The sequence below is a fragment of the Struthio camelus genome, chromosome 3 (assembly GCF_040807025.1).
Source record: "Struthio camelus isolate bStrCam1 chromosome 3, bStrCam1.hap1, whole genome shotgun sequence".
Classification (NCBI taxonomy): domain Eukaryota; kingdom Metazoa; phylum Chordata; class Aves; order Struthioniformes; family Struthionidae; genus Struthio; species Struthio camelus.
Window position 1 is genome coordinate 61,000,195 of NC_090944.1, and position 21,275 is coordinate 61,021,469.

The 21,275-nt window shown below is 41.6% G+C and overlaps 2 protein-coding genes across 4 annotated transcripts in view; one reads left to right on the plus strand and one right to left on the minus strand.

Annotated features, from left to right (window-relative positions):
* The first annotated feature begins 2,942 nt into the window (after positions 1–2,942).
* Positions 2,943–15,067, plus strand: MFSD4B (major facilitator superfamily domain containing 4B). Its single transcript, XM_068938057.1, has 4 exons — positions 2,943–3,218; positions 3,684–3,852; positions 6,985–7,101; positions 9,647–15,067. The coding sequence occupies exons 1-4, from the start codon at positions 3,000–3,002 to the stop codon at positions 10,879–10,881; spliced, it is 1,740 nt and encodes a 579-aa protein (XP_068794158.1). The 5' UTR covers positions 2,943–2,999; the 3' UTR covers positions 10,882–15,067.
* Positions 15,068–15,327: 260 nt separating this feature from the next.
* The window catches only part of REV3L (REV3 like, DNA directed polymerase zeta catalytic subunit), a 128,037-nt gene continuing 122,089 nt past the window's right edge, over positions 15,328–21,275 (minus strand). For all 3 annotated transcript variants that reach the window (XM_068938052.1, XM_068938055.1, XM_068938054.1), the window contains exons 30-32: positions 20,630–20,876; positions 18,968–19,177; positions 15,328–16,487 (exon numbers count right to left, since the gene is read on the minus strand). In XM_068938052.1, coding sequence (XP_068794153.1) covers positions 16,347–16,487; positions 18,968–19,177; positions 20,630–20,876 — 598 coding nt within the window. In that variant the 3' untranslated portion in view covers positions 15,328–16,346. The remainder of the gene's footprint in view (positions 16,488–18,967; positions 19,178–20,629; positions 20,877–21,275) is intronic.

Sequence of the window (21,275 nt, forward strand, 5' to 3'; positions counted from 1 at the left end):
ATACAGTGGCTGTTATGCTCTAGTATACATTTCTGTTCTGAACAGCTTGGAGAATTAAATATACATATATCCAGCTCAGGGAATTATGTTTCAGAGAGCTGCTTGGGAGATTGAAAATAACGTTCTCTGAAAGGCAAATCCCTAAAGCCTTTCTTCCAGGCAGTAGCACCTCACTGCTGAACAGTAACAATGACGTGAAACAGTTAGTTATTATAGGACAGTTTTTAAAAGCCTGTTAACGACTCTTGGCAAGTAGTAGAAGTTTATATGATAAGAGTGTTTTAATTTAGCTGTAAGACAGGCTAAAAGGAGAGCCCACAAGTATGCTCATCTTGGCAATATTTATAAGCACAATGTGACACATGCAATATAGAAGACAAAGACCTTTTATGCTAAGTTAAGAGGCCAAAACAATTTTCAAGTCATAAGGCATTAAAAAAGTAACTGTTTTGTGTCTGATCCAAGGTGCACACAGTAGTGCTGTGAGAACAAATTAGATTCATAGATACTTTGACCGAAAAAAAAAAAGACTGTGAAAGAATCATCTGCTGTGTTCACTGAGTGCTCATTGTGCCCTCCAGGCATGTCAATCTTTAATGACCTAGTTTTGTATTAAGGAGCACAAAACTTGATGGGTGGATACACTCAAGAGGTGCAGCTTCCCCAAACTTCCTGTGTAGTAATCAGGCCTGCTTTTGGCCCGTATGCCAAAGACCTTTTACCAATAAGAAAAAGCTATGGGCCTCCTAGGGGCTGTTCACCTAAGATGTGTTTTTCCAGAAATGGTAGGCTGAACACACTTGTAGTAGCTGTAGAAGACATTTCTGAAGTGTTACATTTTGAGGCCTATCTCAAAACTTGTTTATTCTGATTGTTTATTTTGTTAAAGTGTTGATGAGTGAGGCCTGCACATAAATCCCCCTTTTCTGGCTATTTTAAGCTGCTAGAGTTTGTATGACTGAAGTTTTTCAACCCTTGAATTTGATCAAAGGATAAATACCATTTGAAGTTTGAGCAAAAGCTCAGTTTTACATAGCAAAGTAGAGTGATGTAGGTAGGGTGCTCTTGGACTAGCCCACCTCGCTTAAGTACTCATAACTGAAATAGCTGAATGTATGGGATTTAAAACTAGGCACACAGATTGATTGCCACCTCCCTGAGAAAGCTCGTAAGTGTTCTGATACATGCGAAAAACCGCCTTTGTCTGCCACTGACCCTGGCACGGACATAAGTGTGACCAGTATTGAAGTAATTTGCAACAGTTCCAAGAGGAGAAAAGGGTACTCATGTGGCTTCGCTTTTAATCGTCTCCTAAAGATAAGGAAAATAGTACAGCATAGGACTTTAACTGTTTGCATTATGCAACCTTATGTATTAATCACCACATAACACTTATTTTTATTTAAGCAGTTTTTTTTTAATAACTGTTAATTGCTCTTTTTAAAAAAATGCCTGAGATTGCAGATACATTATCTATTAGAAGGAGATATTGCTGCATAGCACCTGTGGAAAGGCTACATTTTTCTCAGGCACTAGTGAAAACAAAGAAAAGATGCAACCTGTAGCCATTATAGGATGCTGCCATACATGTGTTTAGAATTAGCTGTTAATTACCTTTAACTTAATGTTAGAAAAGTTGTTACAAATTGAGTGAAGAAGGGTTGCCAACTGGAAAACTGTTGAAAAAAATACATTTAAAAAAATCTGGAGGGGACAACCACATTAGCCCTTAGCTGTTGGACCAAAAGAATGGCTGTCACATAGAGCAATCATTTGGATAACTGCTATGTAAAAATTTTTAAGTGGTAAAATCAGTATAAAATTCTGTTCAAATAGATGGGCCAAAGTCTGCTGTCTTGGTAGGCCTGGAGAAACTGAGCCCCTATTTTAAGATGCAGTAGCAGTACCCCTCAGAAGAGTATGTATCTTCCTCCTCTTTTACTGGTAGGTAAGAGGCAAGTGCAGAAAAGTCTAGCTGAAGCAACAGATTCTCAGTGTTTACATTGCTGACATGTATTGAAGCCACATAGCATGCATTTACATACAGACATCACAGCTTGAAGATGACAGCCATGGCTAGGCAGGGATGCTAGTCATTTTGGTACTGTGCAGACTGCAGTCTGACTCACCAGTCTGGGAAACACACAGGCCAAAGCCAAGGCTGTGAAAGGGCCCCGCCCGGAACAGCTGGCTGAGCCACTTGCTTAAGGGAATCAGACACCTTTTTAGCTTAATCCCTGTCCTCCTGAGTCACACGGTGCATACTGTCACCAAGTGACAGATGAAGGGCTGGGGAACGCTGAGGAACCACCGCTAAATAAAACGGTTATCGCAAGCGTTTCTTTGCTAAGCTCTCTCACAGCCCGGGTGAAGGTGAGTGTGAAGTTAACGACCGCACCTGTTCAAACCACCGAAAGCGGATCGCTGGGCTTAGCTGAGAGGGGTCACGACCGCAGATCAGAAAGCGGTTGATTACAGCAGCTTTTCCGCCGGCTCGCCAACACCTTTACCGTTACTCCGCAGGCCCCGCGGCGGCTCGCAGGCGCTGGCCGAAAGGCAGCTGCCGGCGGCATGGCGCCCGGGGCCGCTCGCCCCCGCACACGCCACCGCCCTGCTGCCGGGCCGAGCAGCGGGCCCCGGCGGCGGCGAGGGACAGGCTCTCCGGACGAAGCCGTCCTCCAGCTCCCAACCGCCCTTCCGCTGCGGCGCCGCCATTTTCTACACGAGGCCGCGGCCCGTCTCCACGGTGACGGGAGCGCCGGCGAGCAGGGCCGCCCGCGCGCACGCGCCGTAGCCCCCTCTGCCCTCCCTCGCCTCACAGCCTAACACGGAGCACGGGGAGAAGGGGGGGCCTCCCCGCCCCCTTGCGCCGCAAAGCACGCCGGGAACTGTAGTCTTCCCGCCGCCCGCGCCGCGAGGCGAGGGGGCGGGCTTAGCGGTTCCGGCTTCCCTCGCCGGCCGGAGCGGCCGCTGGTGCCGGCGCTGCGGCGCGAGCAGCCATGGACGGCGCCGAGCGGAAGAAGCACGTCCGGTTCGCCGGCCCGGGGGAGGCGGGCGCTGCCCCGGGGCCGGCGGCGCCGCACCTCCTCGCCGCCTCCGACGCGTCGCGCGCGGAGGTGGCCGTGGTTGGCGGCAGCTGGCGCGGCGGCCGCCGCGGGGAAGGAGCAGCGCTGCGGTGGTGCATCTCCGGGGCGCTGTGGGCGGCTTTCCTGGGGCTGGTGAGCGCGGCGGGCGGCGGGAGGGGAAGCGCGCCCCGGCGCCGCGAGTTCACCGCCGCTGCGGCCTGCCGCGCCGGGCCAGGGTGCCGGGTCGGCTGTCACCCGGCGCTTCTGCGCTCGGTCTCCGCTGCCGGTTGCCTCCCCCCCCCCCCCCCCCCCGCCTTGCCCGTGACGCTCGTCGCGTCGGTTTGTCCCTGGAGCGCTCGGCCCGCCCCTCCGGGCCCGGCCGTTTAACTGCCGCGCGCGTGCCCGGCGGTGGCGCGGCTGTGCCGCCCGGCCGTTTCACCGCCGCTGCGGTGCGAGCCACCTGCCGGGCCGCCGCCGCCGCCGCGCTCTTAAACGGGGCGGGCTCGCTCCGGCCCCTGTCGCCCAAGCACTCGCACACCATTCGTAGACGGGACTGAGGAAACCTCCGGCTGGTTTAAAAATCACGTGCGAAATAACCCCCTTTAAAATATTTTCCAGGGTATGAGTATTGCTGTCCTAGGACCTACCTTTCAAAATCTGGCTGACAACGTGAATAAAAACGTCAGTGATATTTACTATATTTTTGTGGGTCGCTCTCTGGGCTACCTTGGCGGGTCGGTGCTTGGAGGGGTTCTCTTTGACTGCATGAATGCGCATCTTCTCTTAGGTAAGTGTGTGGAGAAGAACAGATGTCTCTGAGTACCTTCCCCCCCCCCCCATATGAATCTTGATGTATTTTAAAGTACTGTTTTAAATTATGCTGCAACAATTTGATGGTGAGATCATTGGCTGTGAAACACTATTTGATGGGAAACTTTTCAGGTCAGCGTCTCTTCGGTTTGTGTAGTATTTTATGGAAACTTGTTGGTTTTATACAGCAGTGTTGAGAAATAGGAATCTGATGCCTGTTGGCATGTAATACTCTTCTTCATAAAACGTGGTGCTTTTGCAGCTGTCATTCAGTCTTACAGAATTACACTTTGTTTGGTTTCTGACTCCATACGTGTCCAGCAATTACTGCTGCATGGCATTATTTCCAAGTAGATGGGCTTCTGGGCGTACTGATAGTGGTAGCTGTTTTTGAGTTGACAGAAACTGGTTGGATTGGCCAAAAGGTGCCTTTGGTTTGCACACACACGTGCATGCATGTGCACGCGCACACAAGTGGGATTTTTTCCCCTCTTTATCAAATGATATAGATCACTTGATCATATGTTAGATCATCTTGGAGCATAAAATATTTGATAATGTCACTCTGTGACATGTATAAACAAAATGGGGGAAAAACTATTTTGGCTTTCGCCTGTACAAAGCTGAAGGCTACTACAGTCATGTTGAGGTGCTGTTCTGTAGGGAAAGCTCTACTGTAAAACTCTTCTCCTTTGTTAAAGCTCAGCAGAAGGGTTCACCTTTGTGTACCTGGCAAAAGTACAGAGATTTTGATTGAGTCGAATTAGGACTTATTTAAAGAGAAAGACTTTAAATATTATTTGTGATCTTGAAAGCTTGCTGCTCCATTGCTGCCTAGCCATGCAAATATTTATAGGAACTATGGTTTGTGATCTTAATGTTTTTCTCGCCACGTGTAAGTTTTTTTTCCTGTATGAGCATAGGACTGTCTCAGTTCTGGTGAAGCTGGGCTACTAAGCTGTTAAATTGCAAACTGCCACACTTCTAATCTAGAAACTAGATGCTCCTTTCACGGAGTCACGTTAAGGGGCTTTTCCAGGTAGGGGTTCTCAGAGCACAGCTGAAATTCTGGAAGCCTGTCTTTTTCCTTTCAAGGGCAATAATGGCAACCGGTTTCTTTTAAAATATACCTAACGATGGCAGTGTGTCCATTTGTGCTGGAAGTTAGTGGCTGATGAAGATCCTGGGGTTCTTCCTTTTCCTTCTCCTCCCATATCTTTCCTTGGGGATATTCAAACATAACTCTCCCTCCCTTAACTGCCTCCCTTAAGGACAGTGCTGTAATCGCAAGGTTGGTTTGGAGAATATGGGAAGGTTCATTTTCCATTGCTAGCATGTGAACTTAAATCTCTTCTTATCCCATACGCCTGCCTTCTTTTATCATGAACAGTCACGTCATATAATGTCTGTCTCTTTTTTTGTTTTTTTCTTTTTCCTCTTCTCACCTTCTCACTTGTTCTCGTTCTAAGATGTCCTCCAGCTTTATTTGTTTTCCCACCTGTTTTTTATTGCCTTGATTCAGAATACTTACAAAGAATGTTCTCTTTAGTTTTCTGATCTTTTTTGCACATCAAGGTCAGAATTGTCTGTCTCTGACATTTGAGACTTTACCTTGAATAATGGCATTAATTCACCTGTGGAAATGAGTATTAATGTGAAGCAGTTTAGTATTGCTTTCTTGATCTATCACATAGGGTAGCTGTCTGTCAACAGTGCTTGGAGAATGTATTCCATCTTCTCAGCCCCTTCCAATTTGGTAGCACCTATGGCAAAAATACAGTTTGAACTACAGAATCTTCTCCTGTTTCTGTCATCTGAGGGCTGCCTGTAAGGGATGCTCTTGCTCATGTGGTTAACGTACCTCCCACTTTTCAATTGTTGAAATTCTGCTACTGCACAGAGAAAAAGTTGAAAACATAATCTTTCTTTGTCAGGAAGCTTATAAGTACTGATCTTCAGGTGAAGATCTGAAGTGGACACCTGGGAACTTGTTGCAAAGTTATTTTTCAGCTCTGTGTGAGGCATCTGAGAACGTGGATTGCATGCACCCCATCTTTAGCTGTTCCCTGTGCAGCTCAGCATGCTAGCCTTTAAAATTGTTTTGAGGCATGTATTTCAAGTACCTCACTAGGGTTCTGGGTTGCTCTTTTCTTTTTGGGGGGAGGAGGCGGAATTAACCTAAATTCTTAATTGCATCTATCCCCATTGATTTTTAGTATCTGCCAGAATTATGATTAAGCATTGATCTGAAAAATAATAGTCTAAACTAATATAAGCTTTCTAAAAATCTAATACTATATATTCAAGATATTACTTGCAGAATATTTTACTTGAAGGTGATCATAAGCAGAGAAGTCAACTGCTGAATTTCTTCCCAATTTTTTTATAATAATAATAATTTCCATCAGTTCTAAAATATTTTTCAAATGGGTGTATTGTCTGTTTAGTAAATAAAGCAAAACTGATATAGTTAATCCGTGTCAACTAACCTTGTGGTTTGAAATACTGTAGTTATGTCTCCTGATATTCTAGAAATCGTTTGGAATACATTCCTCATGTGGGAACAGAATATCAAGGAACACTGACATTTTTATATGGAAGTTGCTTATTGACCACGGGGCAGCCACTTTAGAGGGTTTTAAGAGTTTAATAATTTGTCTTCCTTTTAAATGGAGTCAAATTTAATGCTTTGCAGTTTTCAGAAGTAAAATTTTATATTGTCCAAAAACACTTATGCTTCTGTCACAAAGCACACTTCTAAATCAAAATGTTGTAGATGTTACTCTCCTTGCAAGTAAAGCTTTAGCAAAGTAGTGCAGCTTTATGAAGTATTTATGTTTTGATAAAACTCCAGTTTTCCAAGTGAAAAATGGTTCTGTTGAGAACATACATATATATATATATATATTTTTTTTTCTGATTACTTCTGCTGATAATTGATTAAGGTAATTAGGTTACATCACCTAATAGGATCATCTGCAGCTTTAAGAATTATCAATGTATTTGTATGTTGTGGTTTACTGTATGTTTTGTGTTTAAAATTGAAGCTGTAATATTAGGGTTTTCTTGTTTATTTGTTGTTGTTTTTTTTTTTTTTTTAATTTTATAGCATTATCCATGCTTGGAACAACAATTGGTCTTTATGGCATACCTTGGTGTAAGAAATCCCTGCTGTTGACTGTCTTGATGTCAGTTATTGGAGGTTCCATGGGGATTCTAGACACAGGTAAGTGATCTCTTGATCCATTAGTTCCTTCACTGAACTGAGTGAAAACTTACAAGTAACAATTTTGATGTATTGCTTGAAGTATTGCATTTGACACATCTTGAAGTAAAAGAGGGGAGCTGTTGTATCTGGCCAGGATTCTTGGTGGTTTATTCTGCTCTTGAGACTTCCAGAGTTTGTGTCTCTGTAACAGACCTGCTTGGTTTTGGGGCTTGGGGCAAGTTGGCTTGGGAAGCTGGGTATCTCTTGCTTCCTCCTGTAGAAGACCAACATGCGCCTCACACGACAGTTATAAGCTTAAGGGAAGTGCCACGTGCTGTTGCTCTTAAAACAGTGTTTTCTTAGAATTACTCATCTACAGCAAGCTGGTTGGGTACCTGCTCATTAGTGCTAGATGGAACAAAGTTTGTCCTGAGTAAGCCCTGATGTTTGAGAGGAAGATGCTGGCAGTTGCTGTATGAGAGAGTTGGCAACCTCAGCCTGGCCAGGCAGCACTTTGAGATTCACACCGGACGTTTACTACTATAGATCACTGACAGCGCCATGTCTTTGGTCTTTTTGAATTACGGGTGCTGGATGCCTTTGGCCAGCATCACCTAGGTGTTTGGGAGTCCAAATTTATTCTTTGACCCCAAATTGCAAGTCAGTGGTGCGTGCACACTAGAGACAGCCCTGAAGAAACACTTTTCTTCAAAACCTGTTCAAAACCGGTTCCTTTTTGGAGGAACATATATTGATGAAGATACAAAGCAAATGTCCTATAGGTGCAGTCAGGAAGGTCAGTTATGTTAGAGGTATGAACAATTCTCACAGAAATTAGGTGTTAGTTCGTTGGGTGTGGCTAAGAAAAGATGAGCTAGTGGTAGGGCTATAGCAGGCAGTTTGGGTCAGGAGGTGAGGCCATGGCAAGAGGTAAAAGCATGAATAGGAGATGCCCGGATAGTACTGCTATATGCAGATGGGGGGGTCAAGATACAACCAGAAATAGCCCAGTGGTGGAGTGTCCTGGAGTTTAAGCAGGAGGTGGTGGTAAAGCTGCAACAGGAGGCCAGTCCCCAGGTGCCCTTTCTGCGCTGTGCCAGCAGCGTGCCAACTTTTCTGGCTTGCTGAGGAAGCTCATGTTTGCTTACTAGTGAGCATGATACTTCTGTATCTGGCTGACCTGCTTTGGGGAAAGCTTATTTCTGAGTAATCGTTGGCTAATGTGCTGGCCTCCCTATCCAAACCCCTGTGAAAGAATCCACGGCAGGGCTTTGTTTCAGCGGCTTGGCTGGTAGGCGACATAGTGAAATGATGGCTTTGCATATGAACCGTCTGTCATAATTCTGTGGCATCTGAGAGAGCTCTGTAACATTAAAGAGAGCATGACATCGGATCCAGTAGTGGAAAAGATGGATGGCTGTGGCACAGGCTATGCTAAGTAATCTGAATGCAGAGGTGTACTTGCTGCCCCTGGTAGGATCAGCATAGCTGGCACTTGGTTTAAAAATTCTTCATATGGGAAAATCTTATGGGTTTATTGTAAAAATTCCTTGAGTAAGTTCTGCCTCAGAGCCAGACCTTTTAGACAGAGATACTTCCTAGCCCGAGCAGCAGTAGTGGGAGAAGCTAAAGGCAAGGCAGCAGAATGGAAAGGAATCTGGAAGAATATTAGTCATGAGTGACAAGGGTTGCTGTAGTGTAGCCTAGGAATTTGATTCCTGTTCTTATTTTCCCACATTACTCTCAAGCTATTTAAAAATGATCTTGGATCCTATTGTCTAGCATTGTTGTTGAGATGAAGGTATTGTAGTTTGGCCTCTGCAGCAATATTATGGTACTCCTTTCTGCTTTTGGGAATGCCACAGGTCATTTGAACACAGCTGGGGTAGTCTCTGCCCATCAGAAGCAAGTGATTCTTGATATTTCCTCAGATGTTGTTTAACGAGAGCTCTGATTTGTAGGATGCTGCATTGTTGTCTCTAAAACTTATAGAAATGAGAAGCAGTTAGCTTTGCTGTTTTGAAAAAAAGTTGAAAAATGCTACAAATTACATGTGAGCGTGACTGATGATCTGGGAAGACAGGAGTAGCGCTACTAGAGACTGCTTGATGTGCTGAGGAATCTTCAGTTTAAACCCTCTGGAAGAGGAAAATGGAGAGAGCTGGGAATGGCTGGCCAAGCCAGATACGGCTATACTGGGACATAAACAGCGGAATTGTCAAACAGGATAATTAAGTACAGCCATTGTTACTGGACTGAGCTGCTTTCTGGCTCTTTTATTTTGACTGCTGTGAATACCCTCCTAAAACTCAACTATGCATGCAGATTTAAGGTGCTTATATGCAGAATTTTAGTTAACTGTAATTTTTGCACATTGTATTTGCTAAAGCTGCCGTTATTGCAAACTGAATACATACAAACTGGGTCGCAAAAGGTGGTGCTGGCAGACTGATTAGCAGCATATTAATGTTGTGTATTTTTTGTTGTTGTTTTTGGTTATTTTTTTAAACCAGTATCTGGTTTCAGCCTGAAATGACTGAATCTTCCTCTCTCCAATCCACAGGTGGCAATATACTTGCACTGAATACATGGGGAACAGAAGCCGGACCTCATATGCAGGCCTTACACTTCAGTTTTGCAGTAGGTGCGTTTGTGGCGCCACTTCTGGCTAAAATGGCATTGGGAGGCTCTGTATCTAAAGACCTTCCAGTAGATGAAAAGACAAACCAGTCTATCTTGAAGTCTGTGCCAACAGCATCAACTTTGTCAGCGCTGAAACGCCATCTTGGTGCAGATTTTTTGTGGTCCTATGTTGTTATAGGGACTTGTCTTCTGTTTGTTTCTTTCTTCTTTTTTATCTTGTATTCAAGGAGCAGCTCAGCTCGAGACAAATCGAAGGCTTCTTTGCAGAAACACGTAACTGCCAAATACCACTATGCCCTTATTTTTCTCCTGTTCGTATTCTTCTTCTGCTACGTGGGAGCAGAGGTCACTTATGGCTCTTACATATTTACTTACGCAAAGGTCTTTGCTGAGATGAAGGAAAATGAAGCGGCTGCTTTGAATTCTCTCTTCTGGGGTGCATTTGCTGCTTGCAGAGGAGTAGCAATATGTTGTGCTGCTTGCTTATACCCCGGTACTCTGATTGTGTTGAGTATCATAGGCTCTTCTGTCTCCTCCTTGTGCCTGACGTTCTTTGCGAAATACCCAGTTTCACTTTGGGCTGGAACTGCTGTATATGGAGCTTCAATGGCTACCATCTTTCCCAGTGGCATTTCCTGGATAGAACAGTACACTGTCATACAAGGAAAATCTGCTTCTTTATTTGTGGTTGGTGCTGCTCTGGGCGAGATGTGTATTCCTGCAGTGGTTGGATATCTTCAAGGAAAATTTCACCATATTCCTGTGATTATGTATACTGCACTGGGAACTTCTGCAATGACAGTCATACTGTTTCCTGTGATGTACAAATTAGCCAACTCTCTTGATGAGAGTGATTTGAAAGAAATGAGTGAGAGCGAAGACCGGAAAGCTTTATTGTCAAACTCTGGACTTAATGAAGATGAAGAGGACGAGGAGGACGCAGGTGAATGGAATGAAGCAGACTTTGAGGTAATAGAAATGAATGATACACTGAGAAACTCTGTGATAGAGACCTCCCGTAAGGTACCAGGGGATTCTCCAGCCAAAGCCTCCCTCCAGCCACGTTCAGATGATGTACTGGGTAGTTCTCCAGTGGTTGCTGGTAGCTCCCCGGGGTTAAAAAAGGTGAATGTTGAACGGGAGAAGAATGATTGAAGTAGAAAAATGACTTTTTTCTAAAAAGGGAAATGCAATGGGATTGTAGCTGTTCTTGTAAAGTGGTTCAAGAATCTTCTTACAGTGGCGCAGAGTTACGTGTTTCCACTTCTGTTTGTCCAGTCCTTTCTCCTCTTATTTTCAGTCTGCAGCTATGTATTCTCGAGTGGGAAAGTCCATGGTGATGTGATTGGGGTAATGTGATAAAATTTATAGACAAATACTGAAAATGTTAAAACGTAAGAGATTTTTTCTAAATGTGAGGCATGCATTTAAATAATTGATGATCTTTGAGTAATGTGAACTAACTTGGAAAAAAGAGGACTGTTCAGACCACTTGCTTTTTTGGGCGTGGATGAAGGGTACAATTCTGAGGTGTTAAGTTACAAAACATTCTCATCAGAAATGAGAAAAATCTGTGATCTGGGATTCTGCACTTTCTTACTTCACGACGGAAGAATGTTCTTACTGCACTGAAAGTTTGCGTGACAAACCAGGAAATCAAGTTAAATGTCCGGTGATGTCCAGTGGCTGTAAATTAGATATCCTATTGGCAAACTGCAGAATTTCTGGTTCTGTTACTAAGACAAAAAGTATTAAAGATTAATTCTTAAGAGTAGAACCTGTCCTAAGGGTCATTTAAAAGCAGTGTAGGGGAAGGGGGACAAAATTGGTCATATTAATCTACTATAATGCTTAACTCTGATTTGCTTGTTAACCAGTGATGACAAATCTAACTAGTCTAAAATATCTGTGATTGTTTTAATTACTGCACTACCACTGAAATCACCAAATGTATTAAGATGATAAAATTATATATAATTAGATAATCTCTGGTATTGACCTAGGAACTTAATATTTTTAAGCAAGTTGCACAAATTAGAATAACTTTTCTGGCTTCCTGTGCCAAGACTTTCATATATGGATGTATTAAAATTTGAAAATGAGATAGAACTATTGATGAGACAATCCTTTCAGACCGTACTGTACCTGTACGAGTTGGATTGGTGCCATTTCCTTTTTGTTTCTTTGGATAATGACTCATAGGCAGATTCTTCCCGGAGGAGAAGCAGTGGTTTATATTTGTGGATTGATTGCTACTAACCAGGAGGAGCTCAGAAGGACCAAGCCTGTCAGCCTTTCTGAGCAAGAGTAAATGAAGTAGCTAATGGCAAAATCTGCGTTTGAAACAATAGTGTTGCAATTTGTCTACTTGGAAACCAAAACGTTTAGGTTAGTATTCTTAATGGCTATGTGATCAAAATATATTAGTATCTTTTGCTTTGCACTTACTTTTCTTAGTATTTTTCTTGCAAAGAGCTTTAATTTACTAACAAAATAGCTTTAAATGTAACAACACGGGATCTTAGTTGTTTAGTGTATTTTGAGGTCTGTTTGTTTGTTTGTTTTTGTTCTCTCTCTTGTCCTCTGAGTGTTCAACCTAGAATACAGTGACTTACTGTCTTCTGAGAAGCTGATAAGCAGGAATCAACTTGCAGTGAAAAGTTTCATACTTCTTTGTTTTTTGCATCTTAGAATATATTTAAGGACCTCCCTCTCTCTCTGCTGTCATTGTATTTAAATATCATTGTATATTTCCTTGTATATTTCTTTTTTCTTTTCTTTTTTTTTGGTGTGTGCATGTGTGCATGCATATATGCACTTCTGTGGCATCTTTTCCAGTCTCATGCATGACACTGCACTTAAAAGTACTGTTTTGTTTCACTTGCTACATGAGAGTTCTCTTTGCTTAAAGTAATGCTTTTACATATCAAACCAAATCCTGTTTTAGCTACATGTGGCTGCATTTAAGCAACAGGAGTAAGTCTGTACGGACTTAGGTGTTTAACTTAGTCTTGGATAATCATAAATGAAATGGCATGGCTGAGATACTGACTTAAATGAGGGTAGAGTAAAACTGATTGCCTTGCTTGATTTTTTTTTTTTTTTTCCTTTTCTCTTTTCTCTTTTCTCCACTCTGTAAAATGCTTTACCTTTAGAAAATACGGAGTGGTCTCTGATGGTATGGACAAATCCTGCAGGGAAGGGAGAGGGGAAGTGACAAGCACTTTTACTCTGCTTCTGTGGGATTTCCCTCTACCCCAGGGATGTCACAGATTATCCTTCGGCAAAAACTTGAGTTCAGTGCAGGACAAACAAAAAAAATATAGAAATGGTTCTGACCTAGCTCTGCTGCTGTAATTACAATCCATATGCTTTATCTGAACAGCGAGAGGCCTAACGATGTGGTTGAGAAGTTATTACAAGACACCAACAATTTCCTAGCTGGAGTATTTACCAAAATACTTACACTTGTAAAAGCTTTGGTTGGATTGTTCTTTAAAGTAGAAGGAATTGGAACTAGCAATTTCAAAGTAGAGCTACTGTGACTTTTGTTGGAGAAACTATTGAATAATTTTATTTTATTTTATTTTATTAAAGTTCCCTTATACTTGAGATCATGTTACCAAAAGAAAATTAGTTTAAGAAATCCACCTGGTGACCAGGAAGTCTTTTGTTTTTTTTGTGTGGGTGTGTGGTGGTGGTGGTGGTGGTGGTGGTGGTGTTTTTTTAAACAACTCTCCAGTTTCTACTCTAATTCTTCGGCATTTCATTCAGAATGGGAATGTAGTGCAAGTTAAGTATTCTCAGGGATAGCTAGGAAGTGTTGCATAATCAATCAAGTAGTAAAATGGGAAATGAAATGAAAGCCCTGTCGAGAAATGTGCGCTAACCTCTAACTAGAATGTGCTTATTTGTGTTTGACTAATGTCTTCGCAACAGCTATTAAAAAAAAAAAAAAAAACACTACTGTGCAAAATGGACTTTGCAGGGTGTATTAATTGCTGTATGAGCCACTTACTTACTTAAAGTTAAAAACAACTAACTAACTAACTGGAACATTATTGTTCTTTTTCCTTAAAACCAGGAGTAGTAGAAATGAAGCAACTGTCTCGAATGCTAAGGTAAAAGTTCTCTTTTACAGCAATTAAATGAAAGATCTAAAAAATAGTGCCAGGAAGACACAGTAGAATTTAATTTCATAATTATCTTGACCAGTGTCATATAGACTCATATTTGAACGATACGCAGAAGCTGTTGTCCGGATGACATCTAAATTTTGATTTGTCTTGGCCAGCATGCTTGAAGCCATAATGTCTTAAGCATTTCTGGTCTCAAACTGGAAACTTTGAGACTTGAAACTCAAAACTTTTATCCTTTGTTTTCCTTACCCTTAAAGCATGCTTTTAGTGTCCGGGGGGGGGGGGGGGAGGCTGTCCCTTAATGAAAATTATGTATTGTAAGCAATTTAAGATTTAAAAACAGATCTGTAAGACATTTCCCATGAAGAGTCTAGTTCACAGCAGTTAGACAGGCTTGATGGTCAAAATAAGGCTGCAGCTGCTAGAGTTACTGCATTTGGCTGTTGCTCGAGGCATCGTGTCGAAAATGTATGTTAGTTTTAATGTTAAACTTTTGAAAGTAACGTGCTTCTTGGCATATACAGTTACAGTGAGGATCTGTTTACAGTGCCTTTTATGTTAAAGATCCTCTATAAAACTTAAAATACGTAGTTTAAACTATGTGTTTAGAGTTGGAATTACTCAAGTAAACTATTACTGGCCCATTGCCTTGATTATGCTAGCAAAACACAAATACAAGAAGTCATCTATGTGTTGAGGACAAGAAGTCATCTATGTGTTGTGATCAATGGGGTCGAGACCTGAATTTAGTAAGAAAGATTCATGTTGTTAGCTCTAAAAAAACAGAAATAGGTTTTTAACATGCCCATTTACTCTAATTTGAATGGTAACCTTTTACAGTTAAGTGTCTTTTTTTTTTTTTTTTAAATCCCTGAAGCACTGTCAAACGCTGGATTGTACTGCAAGCACTGAGGAAGTAGTCCTGACACTTGCACTTTTATTCTATAAATGACCATACAATGCTAGAATGCAGAAGTTGGCAGCATTTGGTGCCTTGATGGGTTTTAATTACTTTGCATAAAGCTCATAGCAATTGGTTATGTGTCCTGTTGTATATTAATAGTTTTTATTCTGCTTGGTGTGGGTTGTACTGTATAATGTGAAATTTAATAGACTGACTTGTTTCTTGAATGTAATAAATTCTTAATTGGAAAAAAAACACTTTGGTTCCTTTTTCTAAATAAAGTTTTGTTCTATTTTTGAAGGCTCTTCTGGACTTCTAAATATAACACTTACTGCTGCTTAGACTAATGGTAGTACAAAATAATTCCTTTCTGTTCCGTTTGGGGAGGCCTCCAAGAACTGATACCTAGGCTTTAGATCATGAAGCTTACGCTGGAAACTGAACTGTGAATTCTTAAATCTTTATTAGACTCCTCTTGTTTATGCTACTACTGCTGGTGTGCCAAATGAGGGCGACAAAGACTGACCGCAAATGCGAGTGCAAAAAAAAAAGCATACAGATTTTCACCATATCGTTTTATTCAACTTTAATATGGTTTCCATTATTAACTTCTAAAACAAAATGATTTCCAGTTTAGAAAACAATGCACTGACCACATAATTCCTTTTCCATTTTATACAGTTATACAAATATTGTAAATACACATTTTGTCAAGATGGTGGCAAATAAGATTTAACTGTACAGTACATAAGGAAAGAAAATATTTTAAGCATATTTAGAAGCAATAGAAATGTCTATACAAAACAAGCAAAAATGGAATAAAATTTTATATTTAAAGTATTGCAACAGTCCCACAGGTTTGTAACAAAAAAATGTCTTTGCACAGTTCCTCACAATGCCCCATTAATAGCTAAAGCAAGACAGCAATTTTTAGAAAATAATGTTTCAAAATGCTACACATGATACTACTGTTTGCACAGTCTGATCAAAATAACAATCTACTTGGAATCAAGCAAAACTTAGGAGGAGATATACCAACCAACTTTAAAATTATCTGTATAAAAGTCATTGCACATTATTTTACTCAGTTGTTTGAAAAGTAAAAAAGTGTATTTACAAAATATTTCGCAGACAAAATTATAAAGTGAATGGATAATATATAAGTAACACGTCTTGATACTGACAGTCCAAGAACACACACTAATGGTTTTATCGTTTCAAGAGGTTTTTCAGTGCTCCTTCCTCTGGGAAGTAAACTTGACTTCTACTTTGAAATGGATTTACAAGATGTTACACATAGCTATTTCAACATCAGCATTATAAAACAGTATGTTAGAAACAAGAAAGAAAGAAGGAATTTTTACATCTTAAAAAGTGAGCTATTCATAGATCAACAAACGCGGTTTTTAATTTAGTTAGGCTAAATGTTCGTTATTCTTCAGATAATAAACCCAACAGTTAACATGGAAATCCTGGACTAGATGAAACTTGAAAAAGCACCATGCACAATCGTCTTAGTGTGGTAAACACTGGAAAAAAAAAAAAAATAGCACCTGGAATCCTGTAACACAGTTCATTTAAAACTGGTCAAGTAGCTGGCGGAGATACGGTGCCTTTGATAATTCTCTGCTTACTCTGGTTAGCTTGAAAAGTACTGGACAGTTCAGAGAGACACACTGGATCTGTCGATCAAAACAGCCTGTACAGTTCTTGCATATCTAGAGCATATATAAAAAAAAGCAAAACATGTTATTTTTAAATTTAACATAAATAAGGCTAACATAATTTAGTTATGTTAACATAAATAAATCACTCACTCAGGACTACTACGTCCTTGAAGGTTTAACCAACAGAAGAGGTGCGGCCCTACAGGCAGCCAACCAAGCTTCTCCCTAACCCCGGGCAGCTCACTTCTCCGCTCCAGCCTCTCTCCTGCCAACGCCAGCACCTGGCAGGCTGACGTCACCTACTGTGAACTGGGCAGAGATCAACAACAGCTTGACTGCCGGGCTTGTTTTCAGTCCTACCACTTAGGTTCTACTCACGTGTGGTGGCACTTGGGGAAAAAAGCTAAATAAATGGTTGGATTTAAGTAAGTGGGACAGTTTTTACACTTATGATAAAAGTGATCCCATATAAATGTTCACTAGTGAAAAAAGAGGTAGTCCGTTATTCTGCACTTACCCTCCGTGTCAGATAGAGACGTAATGCTCCAGTTTCAGTAAAAGCTTCAACTAGAGCTTGCACTTCCCCAGTCAAAGTAAACTAATCAATCCCAAGACAGAAATATATAGGCAAACAGGTTACACTGGTTTTCTTGTTCACGGAACTACTTGTTATTGACTCTCTATCTAGTTGAAAATATTTGTGATATGAGATACAGGACTGAAAAAAACAACAGCAGTCACAGTTTCTCCAAATGTGGCTATACAGTCCAATTAGTTAACGGGAGTCCCTGCTTTGTTCTTTTATTTCTACTCTTTTCCAGTATCTGCCTATCCCAACAGTTTTTTCAAGAACTCATAACTCTGCTTCCAGCCACGTTCCTGTTTCTTCATTTGCACAGTTTCAGCAACTCCAAGTCAAAATTGTATCAAAGAATCCCCTAGAGTTCCTTTAGAATTAATTCCATTTCTTTCTCCTTGTTAAAGGCACCAGCAACTCTCAGCCAGAACTGTATCAGGATTAAACCACTGAAGAACTGAAATGCAAACTAATGCTAGCTGTAGAGGAACAGCCACTCTGGCTGCACTGATACCAGCCCTCTGACTTGAAACTGTAACAAGAGGAACGGGATTTAAATTGGCCTTTGTTCTAGATCTGTAACCACTAGAACCACGCCAGAAATGACAGTCCACCCTAGTTCTTTCCAAAGAGGCTGTGGCTGGTTTGAATGCAAACTATATAGTACTCAAGACATTTTCTAAGTTCAGTTCATGTAAAGTGAGGAACTCTATAGCCTTAAGATAGGGCAAATAGTTTTTAAGCCAAGTTTTAAAATACTGTATGATTCAGTGGCACTCAACTGGCATATCAGTTTTCTGCTGGCTCTAGCATGTTTATAATTTAAGAGAGCCAAGAATTTAAGCTACGAAGGATATATAGATCTTCACATGCTCTTACGGAGAGGCTGAGTAATCATATGCTGACTATAACTGGATCCCGGACCTTGCTGCTCTGTTGCGTTTTGAAGAGACAAGAGAATGCTGTGATCAAAACTATTAATCCTTTCATGGTGCTGGATCAATCTGCCAAATTCTGCTAAATTCCAAAACAAAAACAATGTAAAAAGTATAGAGTACCGCAGGAAAACGGCAGAGCATGCATCACTGTTCGCTACTGCCATTTGCAGTGGAGGTGAGAACAAATATAATGAAATATAGCAAGAAAATAAAGTCCAATTCTCAGTAATATAATATTTATGAATTGTGAATTACAGCGGTTTTCTAGCAACAGAGCCCCATGGGAACATAGCTAATCAATGCCCAGACTACATGAACATTTATATTCCTGCAATTCCGGCAAGTCTTCAAAATGTTTCGGCGCTAGTGGTAAAATTAATTCTAACAAAAATACTTATTAATTATAAAATACTACAGCACAAAAACTAGGTGAGGGTGTGCATATGCTTCTGCAAGGTGAGGCTTTGTGCCTTGCTATAATATATTCACGAGTACAGTTGGCTTCCCTCTTAATTGACTTCTAGCTCAAGGGGCAAAAAAAAAACAATTTGGAAAATTCCCTATCAAGAGGAAGCGGAACAAAAAACAGCTAATTTCCTGGAACAAATATTTTTCGTTACTACTAAACTGTAGCATCAGTAGTTAGCAGCAAAGGTGGATTTTTTCAATGTAGTTTTATTACTCTCCATCATTGTCACTAAAAAAAGGAACCTAAAAAGCCTATAAGATACTTTTAAAGGAAAAAAAAAAAAAAGAGAGAGAGAGAAAAGCTTCTTTTGTTCTGATTTTTTTCCTCCCTTTGGCTTCACTGTTACGCAAAGCTAAGGTCGATAACAGCTGCTATGCTGCCTTTAACAGCAACACAGGTATGAGAAAAACGAACGAGTTATAACGGGCTTCACACTGGGACTGTGCTTCCTATTTCTGTGGAGGGTATTCAGTAACAGGCTGCTTTGAAATTCCAGCCTCTCTCTGTATCCTTGGCTGACAGACATCTGCCAGTGCTTTCATCATACCTTGACCAGCTGTTCTTGCTTACGCTCCAGCTCTCGGATTTCTTGGTTGAGAATCACTGCCACATGCTGCGGCTGGCTTCTGCATTTATTACAGATCCCATGCTGGGTCAGTTCATCACACACGGGACAGTGTAAGGTGGTGAAATACTGGGAGATTGTGCCTTTTCGGCCTTCCAGCTCACTGTGGGCAGTAGAGGCAGTTTTTTGAATCTGTTGAAAAAAATTAAGAGGTGAGGAACTTTACAAGACAGCACCTTGCTTTATTCCTGGATTACATAGCTGATTTCTTTAAAGGAATATGAAAGGGTAACGCAGCCTGCAGGGCATGGGGTTCACACATGAATCATTAATATGAATTGCATCAGTCTGAAGAGCGCAGCGCTTGCCCTGACCTGACGTGCTGAACCGAGCCCACCCACGTCTCGCAACCTATTTCATAGCGAAGCTCACCAGGAGACAGAAGCAACGGAACAACTGAAGCAACTGGAAGGCACGTGCTAAAGTCCTGATCTCATCTCACAAGATCTGCTTCTCGCTGTTGTTTTTTTGGTAGGTGCCGATCTACTTCACATCTGAAGACGCCCCTGGCTGCAGCTCCCCAGCTGCCTTCCGAATGCTGCCTCCCCTCCTGGAGTTTCCGTGGTCACAGAGCTGCCGCCCGTCGCTTCGCTGCTCCCCTGATCTCCAGGGACCAAGCTCCACAGCTGCCCCCTCGCCCAGCGTGATTCTTCCTCCACACTCACTGCTGGTCCTGCGTGATTTTTGTTTTATGCTGCCCCTCGCTCCCCTTCCTCCTGGTCTCCCATTCCAACACTCGGTTGCGGTACTCTGTATGGCCCCCTCAAAGCCCCCTGGCCTTGCAAGTCACGACCGTTTTTGCCTCGTTCAAGCAGTTTGTTGGAGATACTTAAAAGCGGCTGTCCACAGTGCAATCAGAAAGGTACAGGAAAGAAGCAGAATTGAAATAAATTGGGGCTATATTAAAAGCCTGCAGTGGGAAACGTGATGCACTACCCTGCTGCCGAAGTCTACGCTAAACACATTAACCAAACTACAAAATACACTGATTTTTCCATGTCCTTTTGGCAGTGGGGCTGTAAGCTAAAATCCAGTTAACATTCCTCCTGTATCTCATCAATGATTTTCTTAACTTTTGGAAATAACTAGTTTAAAGTTCCCAGTAATAATAATTAAGAAACAAAAGTGTTCCAAGCTGCTTGGGCACTGCTACCTTTTCTGTGAAGATGAAATATCTCTGGGATATCTTGGAAAAACAAGAGTTCCCATGTCTACTAATAGATAGAGTTAAAAGGTGACATGGCTAGATGGATGCATACAGGAGTATTGCTAAAAATAAGCAATCACAGCAAAATACTCTTTTGAGCTGTGGGAGGGGTCAGAAGATAGAAAATGACAATGTGGCCAAGACCAAACCCTGAGCAGACTGGTTAGCAGGAAAAAAAAAATTTATTAAACAAAGAAATCACCCCAAAGATCTAATGCTCTACGTCTGCGTGTCTGGGCGTCAAATCAGTGCTTTGAAAAACAAATAAATCTTTGCTGTTACCTCACATAAATCTCATTCTATTAAAAGGTATGATACAACTAAACCCTATAGAGATACATTGTGTTTGTAATTTATCTGTTTTTAAACACACTTACCCTTGGCAATTCGTGATACCAGCTGAAGACATCTATGCCAATAAGCGAGAATACCCTAGCCAGCGGTGGCAGGATTTGTTTGGTAATATAGTAAGTGGCATTCAGCCGCAGGTTGGGATCCTGCAGGACTTCAACGGGCCGTCGCACCAGCTGGATCAGAGGCAGTCCGGGCATCCCATACACAATGACATAGGGTACTCGCTCCCCAACTCGTGGTTCAGAGCGACGGTCATAGGCAAGCATTCTCCTGTTTAAAAACAGCCTTTATAATGCATCCAGAGATAAATTACAAGCAAGTGAAACATCTGTGAAATTTCTGGTATCTGATCATACTAGCAGATCTCCACAAGAGCGAAGTTGGCCCCTGTTATGAAGCACAGGATCAAGTTGTTTTAATCTGGCTCATGATCAGACCCAGATTTTAGAACCTGGAATATGAGCCCTAAAGCTACATCCCATTTCAGGTCACGTGGCTTTGCATGCAGGCTGCTTTCTGGTTACCTCTTCCTTAAAAGGGTATCTTGATAAAGAGCAGCTGCAGTACTAAAGTGAGCTCAGGTCCCCAAAAAGCAAAGGGCTCAGTTCAGTTAGAAGCAGGAATCAATCTATGACATCACTTTTATTTTATTAGGAAAAAAAAATACAG

Excerpts from the sequence above, each read along its gene's own strand:
- MFSD4B (XM_068938057.1), top strand. The coding sequence starts at position 3,000 with ATGGACGGCGCCGAGCGGAAGAAGCACGTCCGGTTCGCCGGCCCGGGG. Across the intron at positions 3,853-6,984 it reads GAATGCGCATCTTCTCTTAG|CATTATCCATGCTTGGAACA; the intron begins GTAAGTGTGTGG and ends TTAATTTTATAG. Across the intron at positions 7,102-9,646 it reads CATGGGGATTCTAGACACAG|GTGGCAATATACTTGCACTG; the intron begins GTAAGTGATCTC and ends TCCAATCCACAG.